Source organism: Apis dorsata, unplaced genomic scaffold, assembly GCF_000469605.1.
Source record: "Apis dorsata unplaced genomic scaffold, Apis dorsata 1.3 scaffold_169, whole genome shotgun sequence".
NCBI lineage: Eukaryota > Metazoa > Arthropoda > Insecta > Hymenoptera > Apidae > Apis > Apis dorsata.
The window spans coordinates 1,080,726-1,103,755 of NW_006263457.1; the positions used below are offsets into that span (position 1 = coordinate 1,080,726).

Here is a 23,030-nt window from a genome sequence, read left to right on the forward strand (position 1 = left end):
TCTGTGCGTGTGCGTGTGGAAACAGAAGTCGGGACAGCCGAGAGAGAAAGGTTCGAGGGCAGGTGTCGAGTTAGTACGAAGTTTGCCGGGGATTGAGTCGTGTTTCTCGGGGTTCTGCGGACCACGTCCAGTTCCCTCCAGTTCTTTGTTCGAAAGCACGATTTTCTCCGGGAGGAAGAAGGCTGGTGTTCGGTGAGTAATCGATTTTATTCGAATTTCGAGGCTAGATTTAAGAATATTATTATTATTATAGGATATGAGGAGAATATTGCGGGGATTGAGTTTCGCTTTTTTTTTTTTTTTTTTTATTACGAGAAAGGGGATAATGGTTAACCCTTAGCATATATCAATATGGAATGATCGACGTTCTTTATTAAGAGAAGTCCTCCGTGATTTCTTTTTTTACGTATAATTAGAATTATATCTGCGGATATTTATATATATATATATTCGTATTCCGAATGAATGCAATTATGTAAAAAAAAAAGAAAAGGAAAAAACATGATTGGAAATAGAGATATTAGTATTAGTTATAATTTTATAACGAATATTTTATTTTATATTCGTTCGTAATATGCGCATTTATATTTCTCAAGTATATAAACATTCGCAGTTCTGTTCGTGATATGTTTTCATTGAATCTGACGATATCATCGAATTCCACGAATCTTACTTCCTATAAATATTGTTTATCTACCGTACGAGTTCTATCGCGCGTGTATTGTATTTGGATCCTCTCACCTTGCTATGGGTGAAAATAATAAATGGAGAATCCGAGGTTACGCCAGGATCGAGCTGTTCCGTTTACCGGTGAATTTTTACCGGTTTTGTTTTCGAGGGAAAACTATGATCGAGCAATGAGATAAATAGTAGGTGTGCAAGGTTGCGGTCGCGAAATAGTATCGTGGCCACGAGATCTCGTAAAGATACATCGAGCTCTGCTTTTTTTTCTTTCATTTTCCTTTCATTACGAATTCCGTGATATGTTGATAGAACGTCGTTTCTAACGTTTGATTGATCGGTACTTTTAGCAGACTTTGCATCAACGTTAGTATAGATTTTCTTGATTACATGGTTAGAAGAGTGTATTACATCGCAGAAACAAACTGTAATGAAAGGTACGCGAAACGAGGACGACTTATTTTTTTTCTTACAACGTGGTTATTAAGCACTTTGATCCATCGTTTCCTTTTCCATTCGTGAGTGGATGAAACGTTTCTTTTGAATTCAATTTAAACCTATCAAAAAGAATAATCCTTGGATCGATTATATCATTTTATTAGTTGCATATTTAAACCTCACGATGGAAATGTTTGTTATCGATGATCAAGCAATGGCAATTCGTTCGATTGGAAGATTTAATTTGTTCCCACGCGTGTTGGCGCCTCGCAATTGTGCCTTTATCGCTTCCATTTGATGACTATCAGTGCGTATTATAGTCATGTTATCAAACTATTAATAATAAGGATGTGAGAAGAAAGAAAAACGTCGAGTTTATAGTTTATATAAATTTTCTGGCGCGTCCTTCAGAATCGAACGATTATTAAATTTTATTCGTATAATTTTTTAATGGTATGATATTTCCATACAATAAACTCTATTTAAAACAGTTTATATAACGAGTTCGTACAATATGAATTCACTGATTCTCGTTACGTATGATTTTTCCATTCAAATAATAGGAGTTTATGTTCAGAGAAATGTATTCAATCGGTGAGAATATCTTTTATGTTAATTTTTGTGCACTCGTCATTTAGAATTTTCATATTATTCCCAACAATAGAGATCATCCTTGTTCGGCATATTTATTATTGATTACTAAAAATTAAAAATTTTATTATTGGAAAAATCAAATAATTCAGAATCGGTGAAGAAAACTTTATCAATTTCATTACCAAACTTCTTTGCACCGTTTTTATCGCATAATATTAATATTATACAATATTTATTTTACACAATAAAGAAAGTAAACATAATTTAACTTCGAAAATTATACAATTAATAAATTTACGACTTATATTAAATAGAAAATTCTGTCATGAATAAAAATTGGATGAATAAAATGTACATTTATAAAAATTTCTCCAATTTTTCCAATAATTTATTTACAAATGGGAATCGTATTCGATCGTAATCATCATAAATATTATACGTATTTCATTTCGTTCGAAATATCCATCCTCGTAGCTATGTAGGTAATCTCTTATCGAAGCAAATAGACTCGTAGCATAAGGGCGTGCGGACATATCGAATGGGTTCACCGTTTCTAGGAACGCCTTGGAAAATCGAGCGCGTTGTCGCGCGTTACACGTGTTTGCGTGTGAACGATCGCGCACCTTGTGCATTAGCCGCGCATGACTAATCCGTGTGTTACGCGTTACCTTATAATCCGCTTATTCCATTCCGTTGTATTTTAATTGTCGGCACGATCATCGCCTCTTTAAAAATTGTGCAGGGGATCGCACTCGTAACGAGCAAAAATAGACGATTACGCGGCCGGAATTCTTGGGCTCGCAGGTTTTAGATTTAAGATTAGGCATGCCTTTTTAGCTATTTTAGCCACCCTTTTTCCTTCAACTCTCGTATCACGAATATGCAATATAATAATACAATTATATAATAATATAATAACGTGAAATTGTTTGAAGGTTTGTTCTTAGAGCTTTCAATTTCATTTTCACAGACTCGATTATTCTTGTTTTTTAAATGGATCGATAAGATTGACGTTAAATGTTCTCAGGACAGATCAGGGTCTTTTTAATTATTCCGTCACCACGATTTCGATCGTAATTCCTCTCGATGACTGGATTTCCCAAACCAACTCCCGATCCATCGTAAGATCCAATATTTGTACAATCCCTTTTGATAACATCTCGAGGAAACAAAAAGCCGATTGATGAAAATACCCACCATCTCGGATCGGGATTGGCTTTTGAGATTGGTCCACATCCAATTTGTTCCTCCAACGTTTTATTTTAACAATGTTTATTTCGAATCGAATAGCTGAAAATCCTGAAGGAGATTTTCAAAATAGACCCAGAGGAGATGAATAGACATCGATTTATGAACGCGTTTTTGAGAATAAAACTTTGAAGGATAATTTTCATTCTCGCGCACGCATTTGCGAGAATTGGATAATCAACGTTAATCGTTCATTAATGAAAAATACTCTTCAAAGTTTACTCCCAAATTGAGGAAAACTCAGCGAATTTCTCGTGCTCATCGATGAAGAAAACCTTCTTCGATTTTCGAAGAATTTCGAGTTTCGAACGAGATGACACGATGAAGAATGTCTCTCTAGGGCAAGTTTGGAAAAAAATTATTATTTAATTATTAAAATAGCCGCGAATCGGACGAAATGCGGCAAACAAGCGGATTTCGACATCAACTTTCGAGAGGCACGGTTGAATGGATCGCGCGCGTATATCAGGTTCGAGCACACACGCGGTCGGTGGCACGTGCAACATTCTGGCGTGTCGAGCAACGTAGAAACGGAGTAATTTGGTCGTACGGTTTGGCACGAATTCCGTAACCGGCATTTATACGAGTCTCGCGATTAAAAGCGGGCCACCGTCCAAACTTCGTCGCGAATTATCGCGAAACACAAGGAGAATCGTCCGATTTTACCCTTCTCTCATTTTTCGTTTCTTCGTTTTTTCTTCGTTTCATTTTGTTTCCTGTTTTTTTTTTTTTTTTTTTTTCATTTTCGCTTCGCTCGAGAAAGGTGATGGATCAAGGTTGGCGAATATGGGAAAACCGGCTCGAATATGTTAATGTATCATGCGACATCCGCGTCTCGTTCGACCCCTTCCTTTTCGTTTCTTTTATCGCTTGGACGCGGCAACGATATCTCGTCGCGGTCATATTTAATTATAGTTCGCCTTATTTACGAATGGTGTTGAAGTTAGAGGGGAAAGGGGCGGTTTAATTCATCTCGTGAATCTGATGGATCGAGTAACTCGCGTCTAATTAATCGAAGAATTTTCTATCTATTTCTTTTTATTTCCTTTCTTCTTTTTTTTGTTCGTTAAATAAAGAGGAAAGTATCGAAAGTAACAGTAGGAGAGAAAGAGGATTGGATTCAATTTTTTCCCCTAAAAGGATATTTTTCAAATATTTATAAAGGATGGAGAAAATGTATTTATTCTCGAAACTAAAATTAATCTTTTTTTCCTCCCCCTTGATCTTGACAAGTAAAAAGAAAAATATCAGATATATCTGGATAGAAGAAAGAGAAACAATCTGTTGGACCCAAAGATATAATCCTCTTACGAATCTGATAAATCCATAAAAACTGCTACAAAAACTTGCTAAAGTTTCTAAAACGCAGTGTTTGGTTGAAAAACGAAAATGGAATGTTTATCCTCGAGACAGAAACGCGTAAAGGCGCAGTTTTTGCCACGTGGAATTTAGACTTATCTTATTTTTCGTGTTCGGTGTTGGTGCACTTTCACGGCCTTTATTCGTCAACCGACTGAGAAACGCCTCTCTCAGTTAGCCATAGAAATTATTCTCGGTTATAAATCACAGGCGTGCGCTTTCGTTTTTCGTTGGACGCCGTATATACGTCGAAAGGATGCCTGACTTGGCGACATTCGACGTGATTCGCAGAAAGGTAATTGATAGTCTCCTACCCGCCGACCTGAGCAAGCACTATTTCCCTTTCGAGATTACGACCGCTTCAGAAAATTGTTCCGAATCGGGTGCTCGAGTTTCTCGTTTCTTTTCCTTGAAAACAATTTATTCATTTCGTACAACGCCACCGATATTCCAAAACAGCCGATGGAATCGCCATCTCGTTGCATTACTACTAGTGAAGTAATTGAGTAGGAAATGTGATTATGCTTGCTAAGTCGAAGGTGGAGAGATGTTTTCGATCCAATTTCTTCACGAATAATTTCGAATAATTTTTTTCTTTTATTTCCATCCGTGAAAACGTGACGATGAATTTGTCTAAGAAACTTTTTCCCTTGTATTCGTAATGAAGATATTAGGAAATAGATATTTTTACAGTTACAGCATTGGAATACGAGTGATTTTTTTATTCTTTATTCGTAACATTTTGTAATTATTTCGTAATTATTTTGAAAATGATTAAAAAATTATTATGCGCGTCATGGGAATTCAAACTGTTCTTTGTGTTTTCTATTTACGTAAAGGCAATTCCGAGTAAGATTTACTCGTTAAAACGGATCTATTTGATAGTTATAACTACGAAGAATTGATTGTCTTGATATAAAATGATGGTAAATTGACTTCGCTCCGATAGAGACTCCCTACGAAGACTCGCGGTTAGCCTCGCTTGATAAGTACGTAATATAAGGTCACGATGTTAATACGTCGTGTTATTCGCCGCGAAACGTAACCATTAACAGAACTGTTTGTACACACAGCTCGAGTTCTGGCAGGCGTTCGAGACGCGTATTCGAAGAATAAAATTTCTCTCAAACGTAGGAGATTCGATCTAGAGATTATAAACGATTACAGATCGTTATCCCTCAACTCAATTCTCTAAATTTTGATAAAATATGGAAATACTCGGATATTTTCGTAACTAACCACGAATAATTGAATGTTTAAACAATTCCATAAATAATCTTTGAAATAATGCGTAAATATTTTCGCGATAAATACAATTGAAATTACGATAATTAAGACAGTCGTAATTTTTATAAATTGTTTATAAAAAAGGAAAAACATTATTGCAAGCAGAATTAAAATTACATGAAATTACTTATATGGATGCACGTATATAGATTTAATAACACAATGCACGAAGTTTTCGAATGGTTCGTGAGCCACTCATTGTCCCGCGCGTTAAATAAGAAAATAACGTAACAGTCGAGTCATTTGAGTCGCCAAATGATTCATACTCGTGAAACGCGCTGCAGCTTAAAACACGCTTCCTGCTATGGAGAGCGGGTCCACCAGCTCCCTTTATGGACAATAGCCATATTGCATAATGCGCTTGAATCGCCTGCATTTTTCGAGCAAACTAGATTCGAGACAAGATCCCTAAATCGTTTCTAATCTCGATATCTTTTCGTATCCAATATCGATAAACAACTCCAGGTGATTCTTTTACCTGCTACGAATCGATCAATCTTCTTTTTTTCCCCTTCCTTTCTACCTGGAATCGGAAAGATAAATTTACTTTAAGGGTTTATGAGAAATGATTTTCATCCTCTCGAATACGATGATTAGGGGAAGGTTAGAAGCAGGTCGATTCGATTTGGAATAATTTGTATCATAATTTTTCAAATAATAATAATTTGAGCGCGTAAGAGTATAAATAATGTAATTTTCGAGATATAAAAATAACAATTCGACCCAATTTACCATTCTTATTTTAGAAACGATATATAAGAAAAGTAGAACTTTTTGTCTGAGTCGAGATTAAATAAAATATCGGATATATAATTTCATATCAGTGATCGATATATAAAAAGTGTCGAGGAAATTTGTATTTCTGACGAAATTATTTGTTACGTTGGTGTAACAGAAACCACTCGAAAAATAGAATCGAGTCAAACAAGTTTCATACTTGATACAACACGACTTTCGTTTTACTCGAATAACGCCCAACCCTGACCCATCGTCCAAGACTTGATTTACGACTACACAAACAAGTATTTAAATTTCCATCCTCTCGGAATAAAATTCCCCAAATCTTCCATAAATTCTTCCAGTCACGATCCACAAGGGAATAACCAAGTGTAAACTATCGACTCGATGAAATTAAAATGCGAAATTAAAAAAAAAAAAAAAAAGAAGAATCCAACAATCTCGCATTTAATTTCCTTCAATCTAGCCACTGAGAAATACTCTCTTGAAACAGCCGTTTCCGCGCACTCCACGTTTCCAATTTATGAATCATATGAGATATCGCGCAAGTTTCTTTAGTCACGGTTCGAAGTTTACCAGCCATTCTTCTAAATTTCCATCGAACCGTGTACACTATGAACTATTCGATTTTTTTCGAGTCACGGTTGGTAGACAATCGTTAATTGAATTTGCGAATGGATGCGCGAGAAACGATGCAGAGAGAGGAAAGGGTTAAGACAGAGAGAAGCAGAGTGTCTCTCGTGGCAAGCGGTGACAGGGCGTTCGTTTTATCGGAACGAGGCGTCGACGAGCATCGACACTCTTTTATCAAAGTCGACCAGGATTTCGTTCACAATCGTATAGGTCGTCCTCACCTACCTATTTTTATTATCCACCCCGCGTGTTCGACCACTCGTGATGATCATGATATCTTCTTTTTTTTATTCCTTTCTTTCGTTTCTTTCATCTTTCGTGTCAATTCTTCTTTGTCGAGTGATTCCTTTGTAACAATTTTCGATTCCTTTGCTTTTCTTTTCGAAGATTTCATATTGTTTTCGATGGGTTTAAATTAAGTAGTTTCATTAAGTTGTTTCGAACGAATTCAACGTTTTCGTGGATATTAGGAACGTATTAATTTTGCGTGTCGAACGAATCAGATTTTGAGATGAAGATTTTAATTGAAGGTTTTGTTTTATACGCGGAGATAGTCTTGTGTCGAAAGACAATGTCTGAAGCGTTATTTGACACATTTTCTATATCTTCGAATTACGAAAAAAAGAAGCTGGTCATTCGTCATGTCCAAGGATGACGGTTTGTTTTGTTTTCAAACGTTAAATTTTATCATAAGTATTACGATATTGCATTACTGCTGCGTAACAAATCGGCACGTGGGAAATTCTAGTCGCACAGAATAGATACTGACGCGTCATGCATCGTGAATTGACTTGATAAAAAAAAAAAGAAAAAAAAAAAAAAGAAGAAGAAGAAGAATCATTCTCAGGTTTTTTCACGCATGAAAAATCTTCAGTCGACTTGGTAATTCGGCTTTGCTCTTGTATCCCAGTTTCAGTCAAAGTGTTTTTACGCTTTTATTATTAGTTTATTATCACATATTATATAAATATCAACTTTTACGTCATGTTGTTTAAACATTATAATATAAGGCAAATTAAATATTATTCTCGTCGATGGAACGATGCGAAAACAGTCACAGTGTAAACATTGTGGGTGTGCAAGGTTCATCGCATAGACAAATTTCAGTTTAATTTATCTTTACGTTGCCCTATCACGACTTCGCTTTAAAATGAATGAAAACTCACGTTGGCGGGATTGGCGAGCGAATTTAGAAAATACGCGCGGTTTTCAGGCGACAGGAAGCGCAATTTCGCCCACGCGTTGCAGCTACATCCTCTTTAACGAAAATGCTTTCTGTCATCTGTTCCTTCCACGTTTCGACGTCGTTCGTATTCTTCAATTATCGAAAAATCGATCGTTGATTTCCTCCCTTCGAAAATGTATACGAGTGTAGTAAACCGATGCCTATTTTTCTTTTTTTTCTTTTTTAAGTAAATATCGTCAGTATATTGAAAATTAGAATGAGTAAAAATAGAATTTCTTTTCCTTTGTTTTTGCTTTATTACGCGAATTGATCGATTTTACGAATCGTTGGGAAATGATTCATTTGGAATTTATAGGTTTGAACTTGTAGATTGAAGGATATATATCTTTACTCAAAGATCGAATGATTAATTCGAAATTCCACTGTTTTTTTTTTATGTTTATTTATTTTTGGGAAATTCCAATAATTGTAAACTCTTACGTATTACGATATTCAAGGTTTGATCAATTTTTCAATAAACCTACCAACCATTCTCCATCTTCAGTAATCTCAATTAGAAAAAAATTCTCTATAATCTGTTATCATCGTAAGAATGAAATAACCACTTCAATATTCTTCTGTTACTTTTCCTACGTTATTCAATCACTCGATAACGAAGAATCTCGTAAACGGAGCAGCTCGATTTAACGATGCACAACATTTTATCACTGGAAATAATTTCTAAACAGATAAAAGAGAGACTTTTATTTAACCTTGGATCGCAAGTCGCACTTTTTAATCTCGATTCGATTTTGATAATGGAACGTCTCTCTGGCATCGTTCGCTTGTGGGAATTGAAACATTCGAATCGATGATAATTTCAGTTGCTCGTCGCCAATAGCGATTAGATCCGAATCATGATTGTCTATCGATCATTTTATCCAACGAATAAAATTGAGAATCGAGATCTCTGTGAATTCGATATTCTTTGTCCTCTCCTTTTTGCGCTCTTGTAAAGAGGATTGTAAAGAGGATGTAATAATATCGAAAAAAAGAGAAAATTATTCGATATAAGATATTTCATCACCGAAACAGTCAACAATTTTTAATTAATACAATAGCAGAAAAAATACGTACGTACGAAATACATAGTATACTCGTTTGAATGATTGATCGATTCTAGAGGGCAAAACAAATAGAGAAATTGTTATATAAAAATATCGGTCGAGGTTTATTTTATAAGTAATTGAATTTTGTCCTCGTTTCGCGCAAACATCAATTACTCATAACTTAACGAACAATCGAAATTTTTGTACAGTCAATTCTCGCAATTACTCTATTATTCCCTATATTTCATTTCATTTTTATCGAAATTAATAAAAAAAAAAACGAAGAAGGATAAATACGACAGTAGTGCGGCTCTAGTGGAAGCGCAGTTTCCAAATCCCTTCTCGACTCGTTAAGATACGAAAACTCAATCCCGAGTAGAATGAAGGTTTGGAAGAAAAATTAGCGGTGGATAAATTGTGACGGTCAGATGAATCACGAGACGAATTGCACAGGCAGAATCGAAGTGACGGAAGAAGGGGAAGTTCCGCGGACATTCACACGTGGATGCTGTGGCCTGTGTTGGGGGATGACGGGCTGAGCCCAACGTCGCCCCCGGCGTCGGCCAGTGTCAAGGGGGTGAACAAACTGGCGCCCCTGCTGCTCTGCGCCCCCTGCAAGCCCACCAGTCACAGGAAGAACCAGAATTCCACCCAGTGGTACGTGCAGCAGGTAAACAACAACACACAAAACAACTCCCAAATGAATTCGTCATCCTCGTTTTACTTTGCCCTCTCGTTCGTTTGCCTATTTCTCTCTCTTTCGATTTTTTCTCTTTCTTTCTTTCTTTTTTTTTCTGGCCCCTTTTATCTTCTTCTTTCATTTTCTTCTCTTCTTCCCTTTTTTTCTTCTTCTTCTTCTTCTCGATTGTTCGTTATTTATCGATATTTTCTTTTCTGTTGCCTGATTGTGGGTGATTCCCTCGTTTCGTTCTTCTTTTTCTCGCGTGTGTACTTTGCGTTACGGTTTAATTTTTTTTTTTTTTTTGAAGCGAGTAGAGTCTCGTTTCACAGCTGGGTTCGGCTACGTGACTTTGAGCGTATACAAGGGAAAATAAGAAAATTCTTTGGGTTGTGCGGATTGAACGTTGAAGAAGTTTCAAGCGAGAAATTTTGTATAGAGCGTTCGAAAAGTTGGAGAGTTTTGGATACGCGTTTGTTTGTTTTAGAAGAGTTTTGTGAGAGAGGGAGGTTGGAAGCAAGACGTTTTCGAGTAAATCTTGTGAAGTCGTTTAAGTAAATATTAGTGTTATATGGAGTGTATACGCGAGGGATGTAATCGGATTTGGAAAAATAGGTCAGAAATTTTACACGCGTATCTTTCCCAAAAATATTAAAAAAAAAATTATATTTTCTCGTTAATAAGATAAATCTTTTTGAATATTGAGATATTTTTTAATAAAAAAAGTAAATGGGAAAGTGTTATCATCGATTCCTGTTTCTTTTTTTTCAAAAATGAGTGACAAAAGTTAGCATTAGTTTTAACATTATTGTGATCAATTTTTAATGATTTAATAAAATTCAACGAAATTGATCATCAGAAATATCGAATAATGCAATCATTTACGTGTCGAACCTATCACAGCTGGAAATCTGATTCTATTCAATTAGAAAGTGTCGAAATTGCCTGTTCCTTTTTCTTGATAATACGATTGTTTCCGTATTCAGTAGATGATTTCGATTAATATTCGAATAAATTGTGCGAAAGTTCACTCGAACGTATTCGATTTGGTAGATACATAGGAATATTTAAAATCGTCTTCAATCTCTTCGCTTTTATTCAATTATGAAATTAAAAAATTTCAACAATTAAAAAAAAAATTGCATATAATTGGTGAGTTCAATCGAGCTCGAATTAATCGATGAAAATTTTTAAGAATTTCAATTTCACGATAAAGATTCGTATTTTTGAAAATAAATTCGATGTTATTCGAAGATTTCGATTGACACCGCATAATCTTTGATGTTATTAAGATGATATGAGAGATATATGAACGATATATCGATAAGCTATTAAAACAAATTGCTTTCGCACGTAGCGTTTCTTTAACATTGTTGTGAGTTTCATTATTATTTAGTGTGCATGTCTGTACCTGTTATTGCAACCGTAGCAATGGTTTCTCTCGTGCATGAGAACGAGAGAGAATAGCATCATCGATTATTATTATTATTATTAACAGTAATAAATTGTTAATTTTACATCGAAGTGAATTTCATAAATTGGATAAATGTATTTCGATTAAATTTACAATATTATATGAGGAAATGTTTCAGGCATTGATTTTCTGCGAATATTGCATTAGTTTTGATTCATTTAAACGTGATTCGATTAAGATATCTTTAACTCGATCAATTTTTTTTAATTCGATATCTTAAACGAACATTGGAATATTCCATCGAAGAATTGAATTTTCTACAACAAAAAAAAAGGGGGAAATCTTAAGCAATTAATGCTATTGTTCGAAGAAACAAGATGTTTCAAAGAAAAAGGCTGACACCATAGAAAGTGTTGTCCATAGAAGGCGAACTTTCAACGTTAGAATTAACATAAAGGCGAGCCATTGTGTTATATACCTACTTGTACTTATCTATTCAACCGAGAATATCAAGTAGATAGATTCCTTTTTTTTTTCGTTCGAAATTTCCTAGAACAATGTTGCTCAATTTTTTTCGATACGATAGCTAATTCTTCCGTTAATATTCAAAGATCGATACAATAAATCTTACATTTGTTACATTTTGGATTTTCATTTTTTGAATGTAAAAAAAAAATAATAATAATAATAACAATAATCTTCGATTTCTGTAAAATCTTTCAAAAAATAATTTCTCCATTCATCGTTTTCATATCTCGACAAGAACTTTTCCATTACCCTTGTTATCAAACTTTTTTTCTCTTCGCGTATCAATTGTATATTATTTTTATTTCGTCCAATAAATTTACAACAAGCTATATTTGCTCTCGTGCAAAACGATTGCGCGTAAACATTTCTATCATACTATCTTCTTGTATCTTCTTTTGCACTGATAAATCGATCAAGTGTTGAAACGAACAATGATATAGAATTTCGACGATCGCGTGATTTCATTTCGCAAGTGAATCATACAGGAGCCACTCTGGAACATGATCTCTTTGGCGCGGCACATGGAAGTGGTAATCAGGGTCAGAGTGTCATCGGAACTGTATCGTTGTCGTTAATGACCAGGATGGACAGTATGCAAATAAAGACTGACGTATGATTACATTGACCCGATCGCCGGTGAATAAAGTCGAGGCTTCGTTTCGTTTGATATTTCGTATTCCATTAGAGAGTCGATAAATTGTTCTTCAATCGAAAATTGACGATACATTTCAATCGTAAAAATATTTAATCCCAGTAATTGTGTCCATTTTCTCTGAAAAATTGTATTATAGCGAGGAAAATGACAATTTCTAAGATCGAAATCTATTTTTGAGAAAATATTTATCGTTCTTTTTAATTGCAATTCTTTTTTCGTGAAGCTTTTTTTTAAATAACATTCCTTGGATATTGGAATTCAGATTTCAATTGGAAAGTAAAGATAGTACAGTGGAGAATTTTATTCGATTAGAAATTAAATGTTTAATCGATTGGATACTTTTTTGACCAACTGTACCTCTATCAGGGAGATTGGTTTTCTCTTATCGAGCCGTGAAAATTAATATGGTTATTCAAACATGCGACACTTTTCGTTTCCAGATATGATTATATGATTTTCCTTGTGACATAACCCAGTTTTACGTCACTTGATTAATTTTCAACCGATTTAACGGATGGAAATTTTCTCATTTCGCGTCAATTCGCTATTTTCGCTTCGAATTTGATGCTTACTCGATGAATTATGCGAGGAATAACAAATATTCCATTTACACATTTAAATCGAAGAGTTCTCTCGAATTAGATAAGCTTCGTTTGCTATTTTTTTTTTTTTTCTCACATTTCTAAGAGCCATGGAGCAGAAAAAAATCGATACGTCAGGCTAACATTTTTTTTTATCTTCGGTTGACTCATAGATATCGACTTTTTGTACTCGATATTTAGAAAAGTTAAATATACATGCAAATGTACATGATTGAATACATTAAATATCTCTATTTATTTTCAAAAATTTTGATTTATATTTCTTTTTTAAAATGAACTTTTTGAAATTTTTTATCTTCAAATCCAGCTGGATCATTTGACGTATTTGTTATAAAATTTATGTTATAAAATATATTTTAAAATCGTATTATCTAAGAATTATCGAAATCATAAGTTGAAAAATATTTGTTATCAATTTTTAGTTTAAACTTAGAATATTATTATTATATAAAAAATTGTAAGAAATATTTATTAAAATATTAAAAATTTCACGTATCGACGAATCGGTTGGATATTTCGTTTTCTTAATCATGGAAATTGGGTTACGAGTACGAACGCTTTAAAGTGCTTTGACACCTTATGTACACGAATGTGAATGAATCATCCTCCCTTCTGTCACCACTTTGTTTAATTGCTTGTCTAGAATCAGTAATTTACGTACTGACTTACGGATCCGTATAATTATACGTTGCCTGACCGGAAACAAACCAATTCTCTCTCGAGAAGCAAGAAGAAAATTTTCTTTGTCCCATTAAATTATAACCAAACAATCTGTTCGCCAGATACGATTATTTCGATCTGTTTATTAAACGCCTCGATGTGTTTGCAATTGTGGCTCATTATGTATCTTGATCGTCATCTTGCTCGTTTCTGACACGTGATCGCGATAAATTGTACTCGCAGTTAAATATTTGGGACACATCGTATTGGTGACAAATCTAAATAACGAATAAAATTAATTCCTTTTTTTTAAACACGCATATACAAAATTTTTTATTCAATTTGTGATTATCAAGTAAAAATTGGTAATTTGAAAATCTTTTAACAGGCAAATATGAAATTCTGATCTTAAGTATAAATTGCAAATATTTTTTTCTAAAAAATTCTTATATTAAAATATATATAACGTTTTCGAGTTGTGTTCACTTTTGAAATACCGCACACGATATGGGATAAATTAATCGAATGAATTATGATATATATAAAAGGGTATTGACATAAGAGTTAAATTTATTCTTTTATCTATCTCGTGACTATTATCTCTTAATACCAATCAAAGAAATCCATAGAGTTAAGTACCACTTCTGCGTCCTTTGACGAGGAAAGAATAGTGGCACAGTTGGAATCGTTGACCCTGACTTCTCTCGTTTGAAGAACTTTTCGGCGGCGTTAACACGTTCCAGGCGTATTGTTCCTTCCATTGAGGTGTTTGAAGGTACACACACCGCCTACGTGAGTGGGCTTTGTGGCAGGCATCAACAAAGCTCCGCTTTATCAGAGCTCGTTCTTTGAACTTCCGGCCCGTCTTGGTACCAACGCCACTATTTCTCACTTGTCGCGGCCATCCCCTCTCTCTCTCTTCTCGATCGTGTTTGTCCTTCGCATTCGAGATCCTTTTTCGTTTTGAATGACGAATCATTTTCTTTTTTTTCTCTCCACTTAATTAATAAACCGTGGAAACGGCTTTTAAGTAGCCATTGTTACGGGCGGAAATCCATGAGTTACGATTAACGAGCGAATTATCATTCGTTTTTCTGTTTTCTATCGTGGCTGAAACAAGGTCAGGATTACACTTGGAGAAAAATTTTAATTTTCGAAATTCGTATCGATCCTTTGCAAATAACGCATCCGTGGATTTTTGCAATTTTTGGATAGTAAAAAGTTTTGTCGAATAACATTTATCTCTGTTTGTTTTATATATTCTGCTAGGTTATTTTTCCAAGTAACTTTAACCAAAATAAAGCAAATTTATGGAATTGTAGACAGATTCAATGAATAATAATAGAAACAAATTTTTCAATATTATTTTTTCACTCTTGGATCTCGTTCACAGAATTAACAGTATATCAACTTTCCATTCCAATGTATGTAGATAAAATTATCAGGCTAACATTACGAGAAATCGGATGATCCGACCCGGTATTTAAAATAAAATTTTAGGATAGATTATTCTAACGCGTCGTGCAGAAATACGTGAAATGGAAAAAATACTCGGAATCTTCCGTGACGATAATGCGGATCGTAACGTTCGAGGAGAAACTCTGAGAGGATTAGATCACCGTGTGAATTTATCCAACAGATGGAAAATCGTTGCTCGAAAGATTGCGAAATCGTATCTGCGAGAGCTTCTCGATCCCCCATTCCAGATTTCCAATGCTCGAACGTAGCAATAATTACGGATCTTATTTATAATCATGGAATATTTCTTTCTGATCGAGGATCGTGCTTATTTCCCTTACGTCAAAATCCTGATCCCTTTACGCAAATTCGTGTTTCCTGTTCTTCTTCTTTCGAGAAGAATGTGATGTTTTCTGGAGTTGTAAGATTGGGGAGAAGGCGGTTCTATGTTCTATGATTTCAGTGTATTTTTCATATTATAGAAGATCTTTATTATATATCGATTTTGTTAGAAAATGAGATGTTAGAAATTTAGAAAAATTGTAGATCGCTCGTAGAATTTATCTGATAATAATTTGCGCGCCAAGCAATTTGAAGCATTGTTAACCAATTGTGAGATATTTTTTCATATTTAATGTAAATAAAAGTTGTAGTTCAGGTTCAGATATATCTTGGCGATACGATTGATCTTAATGGAAAGGGTTAATTGTCTGAACAAACAACGATTTGATTTCCGATGAAGTAACAATCGAAAGCAACGTTCGTTCTTTTTAATGATCGAGAATTCTAATTTTCATGCGGAACGACAATGTCAACGCGTAGTTTCGCGGAATCTAATTTGACAGATCGATGACAAAGCAGCGTGGCGACCCTGGCTGGTTGGAATATTCCACCGATTTCTCTGGAATCGTGATTCCAACGTCGATGTTTACGAGGAGGGAAGAAGGTATCGCGATAGTTGGGGGTGGATTTCCATGTATCGATCGTATCCAACTCTTTTCTCTTCCTCTCCCCGTGGTAATCCAATAGTTAAGCTTTTTATAGAACGACGTGGAATAATAGGGATAGCAGTTTGTACACACGTCGCTTTTGCTTTCGTCTTTAGTCGTATAATAGTTCACTTTGTCATTTGGCGAGGATGGGCGACGATTGGAAATCGCGATGGAGGAAATCTCGGTGAGGGGAGGAGTTGAATGAACCGGGAAGGTCGTTCAATTGGGACGTTGATGGGGAGGGGATCGTAGATTTCTCAAGGTTCGTTTGATTAGAGATTCGCTCGAGTGGAGAAGATTTTTTTTCGATCCTTCAATCTTAAAATCGAGTTTTCGAATTCCTGATTCAATTGATATAGATAGTATATACTGGATGTTAAAGGATTATCGTTTAAAATTAACTTTAAAAAAATTTCAAAAATATTTCCTATATTTAAATATTTTTCTTTATATTTGTCGCAAACGAATATATTCGTCAATGTAAACATATTACATTGATAATACGATATAAAATTATATCGGTATCTTCGAATCTTCATGACGATCCTTGACACGCAAAACTTTCCTTTTTAAAATTAGGAAGTTAAATTTACAAGAAGATGGACAACTTTGAAGGGATGACGAGTTTGAATATATTTTTCACGATACTTTAACAATCGGTTCTCGAATTGGAAGCAACGAGATTTCTACTCGGACAGAATTCACGTTTGAACAATGGTTGGAGTTGACGTGTTCCGAGGAGCCGTCTCCAAGGACAAGGGGGCATAAGGACCTTAAGTCACGCTCGGGTTCTCCCTGTAGGCCTCTAATTGCCGCTTCGTTCCGGAGCATAAGCCGCCTTTTTCCACGGGAGAGTTTTACTTCTCTGGCTAGACTCGTCATCATCGAGAAACGTAGCCAGTTTTCTTCGGAATCGCCTTGGCCGGTTCTCCTTTCTCGCCATCTGTCTCTTCCCGGTATAAACCAGAGAAACCAGCCGTTCCCGTTTTATTATCTAACTGGATTCTTGTCTCCCTTGGAGAAAAATATTTTCGCCGAGATTTTTTCGGGCGAAAAAGAAAAAGAAAAGAAAAGAAAGAAAATTTTTAAAGCGTCGAAGAATTGTCGAGTGTTCGAGCATTTATTTATTTCTTTCACCAACTGGTGAATGAATATTTCATTACACGCGTGTATGAAAAATAATATCCACGCCTAACACTCTTTTTTTTTTTCATCGATTTCGAGATATTTCAATCTCTCTCCTCCTTATCTTATTAATCAGCCATTGATAATAACAATCTTCGTGAATTTTCTTTTCTATTCCAATATCTCGTTCCTTCTTCGATTACTGGAAACTCGAACTTCCGCGTGTTTACGATTAACAATCAATAGATGTACGTACGTAATGGAACGCTACTTTCATTTTTCATGGAGGAACGCTTTCCATTCTCGGTTCCATCGAATCTGGCTGCTTCTTCCATTGTGTGCATATAACCCGCGTATCGGTTAAACGTTGCATATTAAAGAAAGGGGTGGAATGGCAACGATTTTTCGTTCCTTTTGGCCCACGATTCTGTTGCACGGTCACCTTCCAAGATGGAAGGTAGATACAAGAGAGATAGGGAGGAACGGCGGAGATCTTGTATGCACCCGGGCTCTCCTCCGGTATGTTCCTCCCGAGGGCGATATTACGATTCTCTTGTTGGCCTGCAGGTAAGTTATCTTGGACCGGATAACTTTGGTGACGTTTTTAGCGTTGCAAATAAAGCAGCAAACCGATGTGACTCTGGGCGTGTTCAACCGAGAATACTATTTTTAGTGGTTCCTTTGAGGGTCCCACAATTTATTCCCTTGGGGAGACGTGGCCGAGGATGTAATTGGCTCCAAGACCTTTGGTCTCGCGTTTTCGGCCGGGAGAGATTAGAAATTAGCCTAACCTTAGCTTCGAAAATTTCGAGAAATTTTTTCTTTTTTAAATTTTTCCATATTTTCTTTTCTTTGGAATTACGTTGTATATGTATATTTGTATTATAAATCGGTGTCTCTGTTAGGGAAGAGGACGTGATAGCATGCAAATATATTTTGACGATAAACGTTACCGATAATTATGGCGAATAAAGAGAGTTGAAAGTGAACAACTATAATAATTATCGATTGGCGAAAAATAATCGTGAGAGCAAATTATCGAGAGTTTTTTATTCTTAAATATATTCTCATCGGTACAATCCTCTTGAATTCACTCGCTGAATTTAATCTCACAATTAAAACCTCGCATTCGTAATCATTTCTTCGCAATGATTTAATCTTAACGACTAATAAATAATAATCATCAAACATTGAATCGTAAAAACTAAAATTAAAATTAAAAAAAAAAAGAAACAGAAGAGAACAACTTCATGAAATATTAATATACATTCGTACATTACATTCGTTAATAATAGAGGGAAATATATTGCACAACCAGGAAGCGTAATTAAAGTTTTTCTAAACGCCAATTAAGATCTCTAAAATCGAGATTTTTACATTTTATATATATACTATCGGCTAAAACACCTTGCCAGGATAAGGATCTTTCTCTCTCTCTCTCTCCGACTTGCCATCGTTCCGTGTTTACCGTTCCACTATGGCTCTCCCCTCCTCCCCGGAAGCGAGGCGCGGAGGCTGGCGTGTTTATTTGTCGTGAAATCTATTCGCGTTTGCACCAAGGCTGCTCCGTTTAATCCCCCTCTTGCTCCCCCTCCTTTTGTTCGCTCGCGTCTCCGCGAGGAGGAAACGAAGAGGAGGAGGGTTCCGGCTGGTTTTCCAGCCTGCACAGTTAAAAAGCAGACGGAGCGGAGCCGGCCGTTTATGGCCGCTTGTAATTACGTCCACCCCTCGAGATTTCGAATAGCCGGGCTGAAAATAGGCGAAAGATCTACCCGGGGAACGAAGTGAACGTGGCGTGGAAGGGTGTTGCTCGATTCCTCGGGATTAAACGCGTTTTGTGCAACGAGGGAGGGGTGGATCTTGGGACGAATGCTATTTTTTTTTTTTTTTTTTTTTCTGCGCGGCATAATTATGATATAAACGATACCGCGCGTTGCCGACAAGAAAAATGTTAATTGTAAGTTGGTGGGGCGATGTTTGGATCGATTAAACTTGAGTAAAATTTCTTTTTAAATTTAAGTTTCTTTTTTCTCAAATTTAGTTAGCGAAATTGAGTTTATGAAGTGGTGTTAAAGAGAATTGAAACTTGGAACAGGTCGTTAGATTTTATTATAATTTATCAACAGGTAATAGCGATATTTGCAGGAGGATTATTTTTCTTTACGACGAGCATACTTTTCACTTTGTATTGAAGTTGGCACAATATCCATTTTGTGAAGTGATGCGCTATGAATATAGTAAATTTGTCTGCTACCGATTACCAAGCATATATTTTGTGTGTAACCTTAAATTATATTTTTGATTCGTCCTTCTTTTGCGAACTTTATTTTATATTGTTTGTATTCCTTTGTGTTTGTCGATCGTATCCTTAATATATACGTATATATATATATTTTTTTTTCTCGTAGTTTAGAATAATGAGAATGGTCAGCTTCGAACAGTTCGTTTTAACGGATGGATTTGTGCATGCTTTGTTTTGAGATACATCAAGCGACCTCATGCAGTCGAATTATTCTTCGCTCCGTAATCAAATCGTTAATCGTAATATACCAGTTAAATGTTTATGGAAAGTATCGCATGTAGATTGAAATTTTCGAACTCGAGGAATTTTCTTAATCGCGTACGTAGCGTCTCCAAGCATCCTGCATCGTACGTCGCTGCATCTGGAGTAAGAAATTCAGAATTAAAAAAAAAAAAAAAAAGAAAAAAAAATTCATCGGACGATGTCGATCGATTATTTACATAATTGATCGAAGGAGTCATTTGGATCGAACGATTTCCCTTATCTTCCATCTGCAATCTCCAATTTTTTTTTTTTTTTTTTTTTAAAGAAAGAATCGCATAATTTCGCTTCAAAATGCATTTCAACGTTTAATCCTTTCATTTTGTTATAACCGGTTAACCTTGTGTAAGCGAATCGTTCTCATAAATTCTTGTTAAAAAACGAGCCGAGATTATCATCCGGATGATTAGCTTTTGTAATTTGAAACAACGAGAAGAGAGAAAGAATGAGATCGCGAGGATAAAACGGTTTCATCCGGTTAATCGCGATTCAAGCCGTGAAATGGACGGCCGAGGTCAATTTCGAGGTGGAAGTCAATTATTTCAATAAATCTGCCGAGTGCACGACGTCCATTGATTGGCTTGTCCTCATTAGAGAGATGGTTGCGCATGACAGGGGGTGGTAGCTCTTGAAATTAGTAGCGTAAATCATCCCCCCCACTCCCCTCCGTTTTTCTCCTCTGTTATCGTCGCCGCCGCCGATAATCTCTCCCCCCTCCCTCCCCGGATATATAAGAATCGTTTCCTCGCCTTAATCTTTTGCCATTTCCTTTTACTTCGCAGCCCACGTGGCGTTTATGGGGCGAGGAAAGGGGCGATGGCGTCATATACACGGTGTACCTGAAGAAGGTCCGATATCACAGGCCGACCAGGAGCCTCTCCGCATCGGTGAGAATTGAAACCATTCGATTTTCGAATTTTTCTCCAAGCTATTGTCATTTCGAAATTTTCCAAATTTTTAAAACTACTCCTCGAGTTGTTCAAAGTTTCTGGAATTTTTTAATTAAGGATTCGGACGACGAGATCTCGCATTTGGAATGGGAGACGGTGAGAGTGCGTTTCCTGAAAGCCGGCACGGTGCAGCGGCTGGTGGAAAGTCTGGCGAACGACGACGGGGAACTCGAGTCGACGTATATCAATGTCTTCTTGGCGACGTATCGAGCATTCACCACGCCGCGGGAAGTGCTGGAGCTATTGTTGTCGAGGTACGATGCCCTCGATGAAGGATCCGGTGCGCTGACAGGCGAACAACATCGAAAGACTCTGGTTCAGGCTCTTCACGTCTGGTTGGACGCCTATCCTGGCGACTGGAAGTCGCCTCCGAACCACCCCTTGCTCAGCCGAGTCCTCGACTTCACGCATCGACGACTTCCTGGCTCGGAACTCGAGCTCAAGGCAAGGCATCGTTTGCACAGGTTTCAGCGTGAAGATCAAATAGGTGAGCGAAAAATTATTATATCTATATATATATATATAAAGAATAAAAATTTCTTGCCTCGTTTCAAACACCGATTCTGTAAAATGTTATATCAAATGTTTATTAAACCAGATGTTTATTGCGTTTCTCTATAGATAAATGTTGCAACTTATCACTGGGCTCTGATTCATCGATTCTAAGATGAGACGTGCATATATTTATTCTACTTCTATTCAGAACAGTATTTACACTCGTTTCTTTCTTTTTTCCAGATTCGTGCATAGTGTACGACAATGGTCGATTAGCGCGTGGTTCCCCGGATCCAATCGTGGATCATTGGGCGAGCTACAATTTTCCCGAGGTTCCGCACCGACATTTCGCCGAGCAGCTGACCAGAATGGACGCCGAAGTGTTCAAGAAACTCGTGGCCCACCAATGTTTGGGCGCCGTCTGGTCGAGAAGGGATCGTTCGAGGAGCCACGACGCGGCCACCGTATTGGCGACCGTGAATCAATTCAACGCCGTTTCCCTTCGGGTCATATCCACGATACTGATGGACTCGTCGACCAAGCCTCAAGAACGCGCGAGGATCCTCGAGACGTGGATCGACATTGCTCAAGAGTTGCGGGTGTTGAAGAATTTCAGTAGCCTGAAGGCTATCGTGTCCGGTCTGCAGAGCAACCCTGTCTACAGATTGGAGAAGTGTTGGCAGTGTATGCCCAGGGAGAAGCACGAGCTGTTCAGAGAGTTGGAGAGAATTTTCTCGGAGGAGAACAACGCGTGGACCCAACGAGAGCTTTTAATCAAAGAGGGCACTGCCAAGTTCGCGGACACGGCGGGCAGGAGCGACAGACACCTGCAAAAGTTGTTTCAAAAGCAAAATACTCACGCGGGCGTAAGTGTTAATTTTTAATTTAATTACGCGTACGTTACGCCGAATATTTGGCCGAAAATTAATTCGAATCGTTTTCTTGTTCTCTCGTAGAATATCAGTTATGGGACGATACCGTATCTGGGCACGTTCTTAACGGATCTCACCATGATAGACACCGCGATACCTGACACGATAGCGGAGGGTCTAATCAACTTCGATAAAAGGCGGAAAGAATTCGAGGTCCTCGCTAGGATAAGATTGCTTCAGGGTGCCGCGAATGCGTACAATTTCAGCACGGATCCGTTGTTCGATCGTTGGTTCCACTCCGTGGTTGTGCTCGATGATCGAGAAGCGTATAAACTGAGTTGTCAGATCGAGCCGCCACCACCCGGAAACACTTTGAGCAATCGTGGCAAGAAGAAGCAGGTCAGCATGCTCTCCCTCATCTCGTTTATACGAACACGTTCCCGATCACCTGTTTCCCGCGAGAGGACTGAGCCCAGACTTATCTTGCAGAGTCATCAGGGTCACCGTAAGAACGACTCGATAGCCTCCACGTCGAGTTCGAGTAGCTCCCAGTTTTATTGCGATCTGGATTCCTTGCCGAGCTCGCCCCACAACTCTCTCGATCGGCGCACGTCGCCATCCCAGATGTCCAGCTCTTCGTCCAGCTCGTCCTTGCCATCGTTGGACGTGTCGTTGAGCTCCGGCGGGGGAAGCGGAGCGACGAATCAACAGAACCGATTAGCGCCCCCGACTGCCATCACAGCCAACGGGAACAGCCCCAATATCGTTGGCCTGTCCAGCCCGAG

The 23,030-nt window shown here is 37.1% G+C and overlaps 1 protein-coding gene across 5 annotated transcripts in view; it reads left to right on the forward strand.

The window, feature by feature from the left end:
* The window catches only part of LOC102674873 (ral guanine nucleotide dissociation stimulator), a 36,357-nt gene that overhangs the window by 12,789 nt on the left and 538 nt on the right, over nucleotides 1-23,030 (forward strand). Inside the window, exons 1-7 of one of the 5 annotated variants that reach the window (XM_031509706.1) lie at nucleotides 4-192; nucleotides 9,710-9,922; nucleotides 20,711-20,815; nucleotides 20,936-21,365; nucleotides 21,617-22,239; nucleotides 22,330-22,644; nucleotides 22,735-23,030. In XM_031509706.1, the coding sequence (XP_031365566.1) occupies nucleotides 9,758-9,922; nucleotides 20,711-20,815; nucleotides 20,936-21,365; nucleotides 21,617-22,239; nucleotides 22,330-22,644; nucleotides 22,735-23,030 (1,934 nt within the window). In that variant the 5' untranslated portion in view covers nucleotides 4-192; nucleotides 9,710-9,757. Of the gene's footprint in view, nucleotides 1-3; nucleotides 193-9,705; nucleotides 9,923-20,710; nucleotides 20,816-20,935; nucleotides 21,366-21,616; nucleotides 22,240-22,329; nucleotides 22,645-22,734 lie in introns of those variants that run through there. The other 4 variants (XM_031509708.1, XM_031509704.1, XM_031509705.1 and 1 more) reach the window with 4 other exon arrangements.